Below are 15,099 nucleotides of genomic sequence, written 5' to 3'. Positions count from 1 at the left end.
CGTCCCGCTTTATCTGGGATTGTCCCGTTTTCAAACTGGGTGTCCCGGGTCCCGACAAATAATCTGTAAAACACTGAAATGTCCAGTTTTTCACCACAATTAATTCATTCAACTCATTACTATGAGTCATAGGCAAGCATTGTGGCAAGCTTTCTGACTGAACCTGTCAGTCTTTATGCAAAGTGTTCCCCTTGAATCTAGAAAGCATTTTAGCGTCTCTCAGCTTCTTGTTTTGGTTCATTCTCACCACTCTCATCAAATTCATTTCCAGCTGCAGACATCTGTTTTTGGAGAACATGCTTTGTTAAAACAAGTAAATATAAAAGTCTTTGAGAAACATGTTGTTGTGCGCTACCTGCTCAGCACCAAACAGCAAATGGATGAAGTTGGTGACTAGCTTGGGAACATAATGGAACATTTAGCAGCTAAGGAGCTGGTGGAAACTACACAGACCCAAAAGAAACTGAATATTGAACTATCAGAACACAATTCCAACAAATGTTGACCTGCATCTGCTGCTTGTGTAAACAGGCAACTGTTTGCTAACATGTTCACCATAACAAGTTATGTTACTGTGCCACTGTGTGATTTCTTAAATTGTTTTATTTTAAACATTTTTAGAGGGATAAAGAAATAAAAGCGTAAAGTCATTTACAAGATAAAATGCTAAGATTACAGGGTACAGGGTCCGCCATTTCTCATATCATTTTTTGTCATAGCTATAATGTTGGATATAAACCCCCCAGCCCCCAGCATTAAAGGAAAAGTCATGAAAATGACTGAACTGAACTGAAATACACATATTCTTCCACATAGAACAACCTGCGATCACAAATGACCAATGCATGCTACTTAAATATATCCATGACAAACCAGCAGACTTTATCCACTGAAAAAATCGCAAGTGGACCTTGAATTAAGATATTTTCTCTGTTCCATCTCATGACCAAAAAGATTGAGCTCACCCTGCTGGGGTCTGGACCCAAGATCGGGAACCAACGCATTACATTTTCCAGCAGTATACCAGCTCCATCTCAGCCTGCTATAACATGTTAAAGCCTCATTTACAACCCACCAACAAATGTACAGTATCTTTTAGTCTTTATACTTCATCATATTTCCTGATGTGTACTTTTACACATGTTGAATGCAAACATGCTGGTGATGGAACATGTTAACAGTGTAGAGCTGCACATATACTGAAGCAAAAGATGTGAGTACTTTATCCACCCCATCTGCAAACTGTACACGCAATAAAACAAACACTGGGGAGGGTATTTGAATTGGTTATCTGCTTTTCTATTGCACGGCCTGGAAAGTGTGTTTTGTCTCACCAAATGCCTTTCACACTGTGTAAACAACCTCTGCTACAGCACACGATGTCCTCTGTGTTGAAAGAACCTCATTTATGGACATCAGAGGCTCCACTGTAGCTTCTTCTCTTAGCATTTTGTTTAGATAGCTCCCTGCAGTTCATATCCAATCTCGATTGCACACTGTGTTTTTGTTTGTGCGTGTTTGTGTGTTTCAACTAATTGGACAAACCGCTCATTGTCTCAGATACCTGCGCTATCAGCAGGATGCAGGCGCTGGCTTCTAGCACCAATTAACTCACAGTGAGACGTCTCTCACACTCCTGACACTGCTGCTCCATGAAGCTGTGGTACATTTATATTCCACTTCTTGTCCTATGAGCACACCAAACAGCATGCTGAGGCTTGTAAGATTTTACAGGCATAAAGGGGTCACAGCTTCCAGTCTGGTTTTCAGGCTTTGTTGTTCCTTTATCACCACATGTTTGAAATCTAAATGGACGTAAGGCAGTTGGAAATATAACTACTAGTACTAGTCTAACAAATCTGCAGATTTTCACACATGTTTTGTACATGAAAGATTGTTTGTGCTTGTGTGTGGGCAGACAGAGATCCAATATGGCTGCAGGACGACGGAGGATGAGTCATTAGGGTCATTTAAGCAAACAGGTAGTTAAAGGATAGTTGCAGTTTAATACAACTTGCCAAAATACTGCAAACGGCAACCATCCATCCATTGTCAACTGCTTATCCTGCATACAGGGTCGCGGGGGGCTGGAGCCAATCCCAGCTGACATCGGGGTACACCCTGGACAGGTCGCCAGTCCATCGCAGGGCCACACATAAACAGACAACCACTCACACTCACACCTAAGGACAATTTAGGCCGCATGTCTTTGGACGGTGGGAGGAAGCCGGAGCACCCGGAGAGAACCCACGCAGACACGGGGAGAACATGCAAACCCCACACAGAAAGGCCGGGACGACCGCGACCTTCTTCTATCCACCGGACCAACGTGTCGCCCCCAAATGGCAACATTTATAATCACAAATAAAAATAAGATAAAGAAATTAATTACTACATGAATAAAATTAAACAAAATAAACTATAGGCTATGTTTTGCAATACGGTTTCCTTTTGTTTCAGACATCTTTATCCTTTTATTCTGGTTACTTGTACATGAATCCTTGTCTGGAGATAATCCAAACACAAAGCTGAAAGCTTACTATCAAAGTGATCGACAATGATACCTGTTGTGTTTCTTGTCCCGTCAGCAACGTCTTCATGTTTCTAGATCTCAGGACAGTTTTGTAAATTATGGCCAAAACTAAGAAAATAAGTAATTAAATAGAACAATATATATTATTCTTATTTATAATAAGAAATCATTGTTTGTAGCTCATCTTATTCACTCATCTACCTTTCTTTCAAACAGTAAGGAACACTTTGTATCATGAGGAGTGCAACAGTAATCTAAACCAGACCTAAAATAAAGAGCTTTTCACCCTGCAAACCTCACATAATATATTTTCATACCTTCAGTATGATACATTGAGGTCAGAGGGTTTTGTAACTCAACATTATCATGTACATGGTGAAATCCTCCCATGGGACGTAAAAGGTGAAAAAGACAAAGCATATTCTGTTTATCTTCTCACACCCATGTCTTATCTGTGCCTCTGCAGAATAGTTTTGCAGAACATTTACAGCTCCGTCTGTAATTACTGAAACACATGTGATAGCAGGGCCGGCTGAGCCTAAAATAGACCTTAGATGTGGCCTTGTGTCACCTCCTCAGGAGACTTGGAGGTTATCAGGCCACAGCAGTTGGATCGCTTATAAATCACAGTCTAACCTCTTGACCACAGCAGCCTGTTACCACAGCAGCAAGCAGCCAGTTCAGTGACGACACATGAAATATGAGCACGGGGGAGGTGCAGTTCAGTGTGAGCTGTATGTGTGTGTGTTCGCAGGGAGATCCATGTCAAAAGATTGCACAAGGTCTTCCAGCAACTAGTAATGTAATTGTAAGGTAATTATATAGAACATGACAGTTATGTAAAAATGTCCTTCTAAATGGGCCAAATAAAATAAAATAACATAGTCCATCATGTAATGTATTAGAAGAAGTTTTCTTCAAATGGGACCTCGTCTCTTGTGTATGTGTAGTGTGTGCTTTTTCCAGGTATTTGAGGCACAAAGCAGGTTTTGTGGTTATAATAGTCACAGCTCTTTTAACGTCGTCTCCGATTCACATTTTAAACACATTCATACTTTGCCTGAAACTCGTTTAACACTTTAATATTTATATTTATTCAATATTATACTTTATGTACTTTAAATTATACTTAACTTTTCATTTACCCAAAACTGTAACTCTGTCTCTCCGTATTAAAATTGTACAATAGCTGTGTTAATTTGTTTTCTCCTTATACACATTATCTATTTCATGTCTGTCCATCCTGGCAGATTGATCTTTTTCAGTTTTTCCATCCAAACCAAGTGTCTAATGACAGAGAGTGTCACATGTTGCACAGATTGTACAGTCCTCTGTGTTTTGGGACTGTATAAATAAAATTTAGTTGATGCAATGACATTTAAATTGTAATAATTTGGGAAATTTGCTTTCCTCCATGAGGGTTATGAATACCAATGTTATGTCTGTGTGTTAAGTACAGAGCCAGAGTCAGGAGGCGATTAACCAACATTAGCATTAAGAGACTTGAAGCAGGCGGAAACAGCAAGCCTTGATCTCTCCAAAGTTCACCATATATAAAAATGGATGATGTTGTCTCCACTTCCTCTCGAAAAGGGTCTCCCTGCAGTCTTGCAGACTACTCGACACGCCCCCTAATACAACTTCCTGGATTTACGTACCCTTGATGTTTTCCCAAACCTACCTGAATCGTTTTTGTGTCTAAACCTAAACAAACTGGGGCTGTTTTGAGGCGTGTCCTGTTGCGCTGCGGACTGGCAGAGCAAAAGTGAAGCCAAAATGTCCCGGATATGGTGCCTGCCATCTTGCACCGTGACGTCATTTGGAGCCAAAGTCTGTGCAGTAGTGATTGGGTTAGTTCTGGACTAAATGCACAGATATTAGAGTGAGAAAGAAATCCTATAAATACATTTCCAAAAAAGTTGAACTGCTCCTTTAAACTACTCACGATGCTTATGTTATTACACTATATCATTAGTTAAACATCACTCCTTAAGATGGAGATGTGAGGTGTGATTCTATTACATTCTGTAAAAAACGGATTTCATTCACACGTTTTTAACATTTTACATCCTTTTTTGAAAATATTTGTGTTTAAGAGTTGTGGCTTTATTCAACAGTGTTTGACATCTTAACATCATTTAAAAAAAGCAGGTGCTATTTGCATACTGGAATCAACCTGCTATGTATCTGTTCATCAGCTCCTACATGTGCAGTGCAGCCAGACGGTATCTACTTCTCTGAGTTAGGGGCCCCCGACGGGCACGTGACATTCTCATCGCTGAGATGACACACAGACAGTTGACTCCACTGAGTAAACACACACCTTCTGAGGCATTTTGATGGCGAAACCTGGACACACTTAGTCGATAACGTTCCTCCTAAGCGGAGAGACTGCACTGCATCAACCTCCTGCTGTGTAGAAGTTAGCGAGGAGATACTGAAGATGATCTGGCACTGTAGGGAACAGATAACTGAAACCATGATCAATTATTTCCATCTCCTCTTGATGACCTTGATGAATTCAGCCATCTGATGTCAGTGAGGCTGGATCGATAAATCTCTTTGCGCGAGTTGATGAACATGATTGAATTTGTGTGCCTGCTGTTTCTGCTCTCACGTTACACTGGACCTCCAACTGCAGCACATCCTGCAAGAGCGAACATGTTGTGCGCGGAATAAATCATTTTGTTATCGCATGGCTGAACCCTGGACTGCCCTCATTACCTCACATGAACATCATATTCTGATTAGAAAACACACTCTTCATAACATCACAAGTGAATTTATTTTACTGGATATTAAAGATAAATCACACTGTGAACAACTGAAGTCCCATCCCCCCTTTCAGAGATCTTCCTGGACCAGACAATTGATTTTCTCTTCTAGGTTTTCCTTCATTTGTGTTTCTAAGAGTTGAAACATAAAAATGTCAATAATAAAACAAAGCTTATGTCTACAGGATGGCAGAGATTGAGCACCAAGGTAAAACAAAATCATTCACTTATTCACTATTCAGAACACGTTACAAAGGGAATTCTATGTAGAGGTCGTGTGTCAGATGGAGGGGGAAAAAAGCCCCCAAACTATCTCAGACATTCCTCAGGTTTAGTGCTTAATCGCCAGCTATTTCGATAAACGTTAAGGTCATTTATCAAGGAAACATGCCAAACATTTCGTTCCAGCCTCTCAAATGTTTTCTTTCCTTATAAATTGCATATGTTTGCTTTGGACCGTTGGCCTGACAAAAACAAGCCAGCTTTGGCTCAGAGAGTTTACAACCATATTCAGGTTCCTTTTTATTCCCTATCTGCACAATGCATGATGGTAGTTTAATAGATTGTCTACTACTTTTTACGCTGCACTTAAAGTCTCATATATTGGAGAAATAAAAAAAAAAACAGTTTACATTTAGACAACACACTTCATATTGGACTGCATAGTGAATAGTGAATGATTTCAGAAACATCCTTTGATTATTTTGTTAACATTCAACAATTACAACTCCAATGAGGCTTTGCCGATACTTCTAGATTCAATGTTATGATGTTTTATGAAGGCCGAACATAATACAGACAGTGTTTAATCTCTGTTAAAATGACATGTATCTCAATTTTTACTGTCAGGAAAAGAAGTAAGATAAATCTTTATCTGGAAATATGGACCCAAAGTATCATGTTCTGTTCTGTTTGTTAGAAAGAACGATAAAATAAACCTTTTATGAGAAACTGCAATGAGCATTATAAGCTAAAGAAACAAATTAATCAGAAGGGGGGATTTCACCTCTCTATTGAAATGATTGTTTGATTGGAAGAAATTGGATAAAACAATTAAATAGCACACAGTAGTGCTATAAATAGTATTAAATACACAGAACCATACAATGCATCCATGCAGTGTATGAACATTGACACATTAACAACGTATTTACATTAATTCAACACCAGTAGCTTAATTTCATGTGGAACTTTGTGGTTATTAACAATATTCACAATCCAGGCACAAAAATATATACTGACTCCAAAGAATTAAACTTTTTTTTTTTTTTATATATATAAGTGAATGCAACCTTTCTGATAGTGTTTCTTTTTCTCCAGCCTAAGGAATGATTCACTGAAGCATGGCTGCTGCTGCAGTGATAATTTGTTTATGGTGTGTGTAGGGGGAAGGGGTGTGTGTACATGTAAATATCATAGTGAGCCAAAGACACTCCCAATATTTAGTTAAACTGTTCTCTTCAGCCATTTTGTCCCCCACCGTCAGCACCGCCACTCTTCATCGTGTGTTTGGGTTCAGAGTTCACTGTGTTGCAAAAAGTCTTTGTTCTGCAGCAAAGCCGCGGCTTCATCCCCTCGCTTTGACTTCCAAATGAAGCTCTATACTGTCTGATACCCAGTGGCACAGGGGGAAATCAGTCAAAAGAAGGTTTAGCTGTTTTCCATCAGAGATGATGACCCAGCGGTCATCTCCACATGCCGGGGCTGAGGGTTCCTCTTAGAACCAGCTTATGGAACCATGAATAACAGCAAACATACAGTCAGCAAGTGCAAATGAAAAGACATGAAGTGAAATGATTGTAACCGGGTGTTGAGAGCCACAGCGTGATCACCACTGGGTCGTCCTGTGCAGACCATTCCCCTGCAGAAGAGGAGAGACATGGTGGAGTTGTTGGTCAAACAGCAACATAATGAGTTAAATAAGAACTGAACACTTATAAGTAACAACTACCCTCTGAAGGCGTGAAAGGTGGTTCTAAAATGTTGGAGGACAACTGTAGTCAGCGTAGATTTATAAGGCGACCCTACAAGTGCCTGAATTCACTCTCTCTTTGCTAAATAGCGTATTTACTCCCAATTTATTTGAGTTTATGAATTTTCAGTGTAAGCAAAATTCCCTTAATTGAACAAAAAAAAAAATAGTATCTACCTTCATTTTTGCTAAAAATCCCCCAATGCATCGCTGCCGTCATGCGGTGATTTAAAATCTCAATTTGCTACTCATTATGTAAGGAATATTAGTGAATGGGTGAACATGGGAGTGACTTCAGACACAGCACGAGTTTGGCAAAAAGAGCATCAAAATATTCTTAGAAACAGTTAACCAAATATGGCTAAACACACAGCTTCCGTTTGTTCCTAGCACAGTTAGCTCTTTTCCATTGTCATACTTGCAGTTGTATTTGACAAAGATCAACAAAGAGCTGACTGTGCAAGCAACAAAGTAAAGCAGATTTTTGTGCTACTCAGCGTACCTGAGCAGCGGAGAAGTTAGCAACCAAAACATATCTAAATATATAGCTTCTGTGTGTCGGTGCATGGTGACCAAATCACGCTAGCAAAAGTGAGAAGCTGTATTTTTAGCCATATTTAATAACAATAATAAGACTTTATTTATCGCCAGGATGGGGATGTAGATGCAGTAGCACAAGAAACAGTTTAAGAGGTAAAAACTATTTTTAAAAAATGCACTAAATAAAGTTACATAACCATTTTAGAAAAAATGGCATTGAAACAACATATTATAAAGATTACAGTACCTGAGACTATATTAAGCATCTAGATGGATTATGCTGCATTAGTAGTAGCAGATAAAGCTTTATTTTACCATGAAAATCCGTTTGGCAGCCATTGTAATGCTGTACATCCAAACTGACTACAGCTGTCATCCTCCCTGAAGGAAGCTTAGAAGTGTTTATTACTCAGAGACTTATAAGATACATTTTTAGTACAGAGAATTATGGAAAAAAGACCACTAAAATAAGGCCAGAGAGAGACAAATCAAGGCAAATCAAAGACTTCCCTTTTCACCAACATGTTTCTTGCATTCCAGTAAGAGAAAAGATGGAAGAGGCCTACAGAGTGCATTTAATCCAACTAGCACATTGAACGAAGTGAAAATCATGAAGCCTTGAGAGAGTGAAATCCACAAGGTAAGTAAAAAACAATCCAGACAAAGAAGTGATTCATAGTGAACCTGTAGAAGAAGTTGCTATGGATACAGCAGGAGCTGAGAGGCCGACATGCACAGAGGCAGGGGAAGAGAAAAGCATCTGGAGGCGAGCAAGTTGATAAGGAGAATCAACAAGAAGTGTGGAGTGACGAAGGCGAGGCGAGTTCAGGGCATAACCTACGCTATTTCCATTGTGTGTGTATGCAGTGTTCCCATTCTCAGCGGGTATTGTTGGGGTGCTGCTCCCGCTGCTGGCTGCAGAGTTGGTCGAAGCTCGGGGAATGATCATGTTACTGGTGGAGTCCAGAGGGTGCTGCTGCATGAAGTCATAACATGGCCCATGATAAAAACATCCAAGAAATCAGGGAGGGAATGTATCTGTAACCAACTGCTCTTTGGAAATACCTCCGTGTGCATGAAGTTTTGACTCCCACATGATGTACAAAACCATTTAACAAATCGCAGGACCCCTCAGAATTGCCTGTTCTCACCTAGGGTGTACTGGAGAATGCATATAGCCCCAGTTGATGTTACTATGCCTGTCTTCTAGCATGGCTTACAGTGATAACGCTGGCAGATTTACCTCTGTTCATTTTCTAAGGAAGTAAACAAAAGCAGACCTCTTATTTCTAACTGATGACCGATGAGAAACACACAAAAAAGGACCCTACATATACACTTAATGGCTACATACCATTCATGATATCATGCTAAAAGACTAAGGCTAACATTACATGTCCCAGATCAAAAATCAGCATCCCTACCCCTTCTGAGAAAGAAGAGCGGCTAACGTTACCCCAAACTCTAAAAGGGTAGTTTCCAGGTCTGACATTCATAAATGGAGCTAATGCAACCTGCACAACTCCTAAAATTCAGAAAATTAAAACTATAATTTACCATTGGATGTATGATAGGTGTGAAAATATTAATCCGGTTATGACCAATTACCGTATCATACATGTTTTCCACCCCTCAGTTATTCTATGAGAGTATCAGAGTCGTTTTAAATCAAATTGACACACATTGTGCTTGAACCCTGTAGACACATTTAACCTTTAGCCTACTGTGTCTAATTTTATTTGGAGGCCAGGTGCAACTGTCCAGGGTTCTGCATTTCAATAAAAATTTGCCTACCGCAGGAAATATGTACAGTAATTGTGAGTGTGCTGGGAACCGGCTTGTTAACTGCCTCTACACTACACCATATTCAAATGTGTGTCTCTGTAAACACATCACGTGGGTGTATACTCACATTTCTTACTGCTTTGCTGATAACAGCCAGCTCAGTGGGATGGTAGACCGAACTACGCAGCTGACCGTTGTAGCCGCTGTATGGAGACACAGGCTTGGATGCTGTAATGGACAAACAGAGACAAAAAACGGCATTGTTTTGTCACCCAACAGGCTCTTTGTGTGATATCCTTAGGGCTCTTAAGTGCTTTTGTTCCCTAGCAGCCATCTCCTAAATCTTTAAATTACAATCACTAAAGATACACAGCACTTAGTCACCAGAACGAGACCATGAGGCGCTATCTGTCCTTTATCTCCCTCGTGTTTTCCCTGATGTTTTTATGTAGAAACGCCCCGCAGAGACGGATGTGACAGAGGACTTTACCTTTGTGGCTCCTAACGTCAAATAATTTCCCCTGGATGAAACTTTTGGCACACCTTAGTTACCATGGAGAGAATGCAAACACAAAGTGTGATGTTTTTGATGAGAATCGGAAGCAGAGTGAGTGTTTCTGGGTCATAAAGGTTAATGTACAGATACTATGATTCAGTCCCAGACTGAAACTCTGGGAAAGCGATGTATACAGGAGTTTGATTGAACCATTATAGACTTTGTAGTCACAGCTCACAATCCAAGGACATTAGTTAAGTACAAAACAACAAGCAGTTGTCCAAAATAAAAGTAAATGTAGTGAAGAGAGTTTCAGTGAGGTGTAAAGAAACAAACATATCTCGAGTTTCAGGGGGTTTTTGCTTTCAGACTGAATGCGGAAGAAACACAAGGTAAGGACAAAGAGGGGGAGGGAAAAACAATAAATGAAAACAGTATAGGAGAGAAAGACAGAAAGGAAATTTTTTTGGTCACTGGGTAGCAAGGCTGTTTTTCAAAGTTCCTAAGAATATGAAGATACCAGATATTACTGCAAAAAAGACCTCTCATGTTGAATATCCATAAACTAACTGTAATGTTGTGGGGTTAAAAAGAGTGATTTTTACCCTAAAATGTTGTACATAAAATGTAAATTATTAAATACTGCTACTACTAATAATAATAACCTATATGTCTAAAAATTGTTCTTGCTAACTATCCACCTCTACACCACAGTGACACACCATCCACCGACTCACATCAGCCCTGATGATCAGGCGGGAGCTGTGAGTAACGACAGAGTGCAGAACTTGACGTTCTGGTCTTGGTATCTTTTTTACTGCTACATCAGGACTTAAACAGCAACATATCAAATTCTGTGCGGTCATCATGTCGATGCAAAACAACCTTTTGAGAACATTTTGCAATCCGTCTGATGTTTCTGCGGGCTTGAAACCTTTACTCATCGCTCATCTGTACAAGGTCATTCTGTAATTTCTATGATAATGCAAACAGTCAGTGCAGCGACAAAGGGCAGAATGTACAATCCAGCTTCCCCAGGTGTTCCCCTGACAAACCCTGCGTTACAAAACATGATATTATAAAGTCCTGGTAGACGTTTCACTGTGTGTGATATGTAGTTTAGGTGTAAAGTTCGTGTATGTATGTGCTTAAACTCCCTTCTAGTTATTACCTCACAAACAAACAAAAGTTTTCCAGGCAAATGGTTGATTTGCAGTAAATAGTGGTAGTGAAAACTCTTCCTGCTGAATTTAAAATGCGGAGTTTGGCACAAGGCTACAGTCATGTCATACCTGACACAACTTGATGGGCTCAAATCCAACATCCTTTTTAACTGAGAATATAAAATCAAATTGCAGCCGAAACATCTTGCTTTTCAGAAGTTCAGGTGATGGTCCAGCTGACTTTGCATTTTATTATGTCACAAGTAGGGGAGTTTTCTAATTACTGTAATGATATAATTGATGTCAAAGTCAACAAAAGAGAGAAATATGGTCCGTCAGTATAGCAGTTACTTGTCAATGCTGCCATCCTCCATGAAGTTTTCATTTTAAGCATACTGGTGGTGAGAGGATTACTTGATATGCAAAACAAATCTGTTTTTCCTGCAGCACAAACTTCACTATAAAGGTAAAATTGACAGCAATTGATATTGACTGTAGTTTTGACTTTTCACCAGGCTTCATACCTTGGTTTGGCTCGTCCATGGAGAAAGCCTTGTTTTCCACGAACATGTTCTGGGAGCTCTGTTCCTTCAGGATCGTCTCGTAGCCGACTCCTCGGTTCGAGTACAGATTTTCCTCGAAGCCTTGTTGGCTGTCACCGTCACTGGTCAAACAGCAGATTTCAGGAATGGTGTAGAGGGTGAGGAACACCCACGCATTTGCCACCAAGGCAATGGCCAAAGTAGGGTCATCCCATGTGGGCCCCCCTCTCCTCTGATTCCCATAGACGTACATGACGATCCACGCCACCCAAATACCCACAGAGAACAAGCTGGTTAGAAGGCAAAAGGCGCCATCCTTCTTCCACTGCTTGTGTTTGCCCGCCATGACGGCCAGACTTGCCACCACCACAGCCAGGATCAGGGTCATCACGTAGATCAGCGCCATGACAAAGTCCTTGTTGGCGATGTTGCAAGGCGTAGCCGTGGCTCTGTCACTTCCGGCTGTGCTGTTGAGTGGCCCCTGTGGGTGGCGCACCACTGTGATGATCAGCCACTCAGTGTTGATGACCACCTCCACCAGCCAAAGCCCTACTGCTCCCAGACACAAGACCCAAGCCCGGGGCCCTCTGCCCCGCCTGACGAGGATGTTCAGATTCACACACTGCATCAGGAGGCAGGCGAAGCAACCGCCAAACAGCACCCCGAAGAGGAACCTACGCGAAGCACATGTGGAGAAGTCCTTCCCCACGATGAAGGCGAAGGTTAGGCAGAAGAGACCAGCAGTGCAGACCAGGAAGCAGGCAAGGACACCCACCGAGTTCTTGCGGGTCTTGTCTTGCATGAAGGGTACACTGGCCAGCAGCGCGATGAAAAGCACAAAGGAGAAGACAATGCCAGCTGCGGCAAAGGCCTCCACCACGATGCCCCACACGACCGTGATGTCACAGAGGTTGTAATAGAGGGAGCCCACGTTAGGGCCACAACCCTGAGGGGTAACGTTGGCAGCCATGGCTACTGGAATAGAGTTTGATAATAGAGCAGCTGTTCAGATGGACCAACAGGGAGAGTCTGAGGAAGGAAATGTGGACAGATCTTAACAAAGACTCAAATACATCACCAGTGCTAGATAAGGACACTGCAGTCTACACCCAGTTAAGAAAATATTACACTGGCATGAGTCAGTTTACACATAGCAACATATGGGATTCTAAACAAAACCTTTGTTACGATGGAACATGTGTAATAAAAAGTGACCTTACGTTACTCAGAACAAAATCAGAAAGCTGCACCCAAAACCTCAGCAGTCACCAACGAATCAGAGGAATGTGACTCTGACATCAATCATAATGGGATCTGTCAACAAATATTGTTTCTGTACACTGAAATTACACCTGAATCAATGAGGTGAAAGTGCATAATGCACATATCAAATCTAAAACTTGGTCTGCTCTGTGACGCAGTCCAAGTTTGTCTGGCTGCTTCTTTTTGTCCCCCGTCAGATTGAATTACACTGAACCCGAGGACAGTCTGTGAGCCATATCGACGTGGTGGCGGACGTTCAGCCTTTCTCACTTCAGCGACTCAATCACGTCAAGGATCTTTCCGGTACAAAGTAATAAAGCGTCTCTGTTTCTCCACGTAGCCAGATTGGGTTGGTCAGTGGCTTTCTGAGTACTCTCTGTCCCTTAGTAAACACGCTGCTAATATGTTTGTTTTCGGGTGTGACCTCTAATCACAAAGACAGCCTTGAAGGTGCTACAGAATTCTTGCCGAGATTACGGCCTGTGTTGACAATGTTGTTACAGGTCCCGCTCTTTAGACGTCGAGGTCGTTTTCACGTCTGTTTCATGGCATGTTTGCATTTTCTGAATGCTCGAGGCAGATTTTCACCCCATTATGAAACAAAAATAAATAAGTAATGAAGAAGAGGGCAACAGTCGGGCTTTCAAAATATCTCACACACCCGGCCACTCAGTACCTTCATATAATCAACCTAAAGATAAGACCAAGGACTCCCTGCTGGACCTCAAACTGATGACATAATCAATTAACAAAAGTTTACTGATTACATCTGATTCCCAGACTTCTTCTCTATCAGGATCCAAACCAACTCAAACAATTTCTTGCAGAGGGAGGCCCGGGATCTTAGCAAGTTCTCTGTCTTCCTTACACCTGGAAACAGCAGTTCAGGAAACAGTCTCACCACATAGTCCAAAAAGCTGTTCTGGAGCTTTCAATCATGTCATGATCATGAACTTCATCAGCAGGAAGAGTTTGCCTAATTGACCCGAAGCTCCAGAATTGCTACTAAATGGACCTTGTGGTGAGATTTTTTTCTTAAAGACAGGCTTAAAGAAGTGTCTATCAGCTAGAATGATGAAGGGCCTTAATGTGGCTATTTTTATTTAACTTGTTAAGGGGACCAATATCAACATCTCTTTTTATTATTTCTTCCTGAAATAAAACTAACATGGGTAAATATAATAAAGCTGCCATGTGTTGCTTCCCTTTAGCATCCTGGTTGGTACCCCATGGTGCCTGGCAGGGTTTATGAAGAAGGACTGTTGTTGAGTTTGTTGTCATTATCTACAGCCTTTTAAAAATTAAAATTAAACAAAATCATGCTAAACGTTTTAGCACAATTTCAGCAGAGGCTCTGTCTCCTGCACATGTGCAGACTGCAGCTCAGGGTGATTTCATCAGCAAAGAAATGCCACATTCACTTCTAAAAAGTGCAGCCATGATGCTAATTATACCACTCATTCCTTTTCACTCCCACACCTTAGTATATTGGATTTAAAGAACAGATCTCTTGCAGTATTTTATGCATTTGAACCATTAAAAACTGTTTCACACACCCTTTAGGATGTGTTCAAGAATATCCACATTATACACACTTTGCATGTAGGACAAAGACCCACACAAAGTGCTAAATATCCCAAATAATCTATCAAACCGGCAAAAGGTGTAGCTACTTAGTGGGATGTTTTGAATACAAACTTCGTAAAATCTGAAAAAATCTGAACGAGATAATTAGTAATAAATTAAGAATACAAAGCCTGAAGTATTATATATACTACCTGGATGTTGTCCGCAGACCTCTGTGCTGGTTGTCGCCTCTTCACCTGCTAGAAACGGCGGGGTTGAAGTTAAATCCTATTGAGCAAAAAGAGAAGTCACAAAAAAAGTTTCCTCTCTACTCTCGTCCAAATCCCATTAAACCCAGTTCACTTCAAATTAAATGGAAAATAAAAGTTTCAGAATCCTTCACGCGCGTTTTCAAACGATCAGACTGCTGCGATGGTCTCTCCTCCCTCTCTCTCCCCCTCTCTC

The 15,099-nt window shown here is 40.9% G+C and overlaps 1 protein-coding gene across 3 annotated transcripts; it reads right to left on the bottom strand.

Moving 5' to 3' along the window:
• Nucleotides 1-5,299: 5,299 nt before the first annotated feature.
• Nucleotides 5,300-15,099, bottom strand: gprc5c (G protein-coupled receptor, class C, group 5, member C). 3 transcript variants are annotated; one of them, XM_038735037.1, is made up of 5 exons: nucleotides 14,847-15,098; nucleotides 11,788-12,834; nucleotides 9,732-9,832; nucleotides 8,661-8,792; nucleotides 5,300-7,168 (listed from the first exon to the last, which is right to left on the bottom strand). In XM_038735037.1, the coding sequence occupies exons 2-5, from the start codon at nucleotides 12,773-12,775 to the stop codon at nucleotides 7,136-7,138; spliced, it is 1,254 nt and encodes a 417-aa protein (XP_038590965.1). In that variant the 5' UTR covers nucleotides 12,776-12,834; nucleotides 14,847-15,098; the 3' UTR covers nucleotides 5,300-7,135. The 3 variants fall into 3 exon arrangements, with proteins under 3 accessions (XP_038590965.1, XP_038590964.1, XP_038590966.1); XM_038735036.1 differs by having other exon boundaries at nucleotides 8,661-8,795; nucleotides 14,847-15,097; XM_038735038.1 differs by lacking the exon at nucleotides 8,661-8,792 and having other exon boundaries at nucleotides 14,847-15,099.

This window comes from Micropterus salmoides, unplaced genomic scaffold (genome assembly GCF_014851395.1).
Source record: "Micropterus salmoides isolate LMB-PRFRI ecotype aquatic unplaced genomic scaffold, ASM1485139v1 Ms_hic_scaffold_21, whole genome shotgun sequence".
NCBI classification, from domain to species: domain Eukaryota; kingdom Metazoa; phylum Chordata; class Actinopteri; order Centrarchiformes; family Centrarchidae; genus Micropterus; species Micropterus salmoides.
Note: the sequence above shows the minus strand (reverse complement) of the source record. Positions and strands in the feature narration are given on the sequence as shown.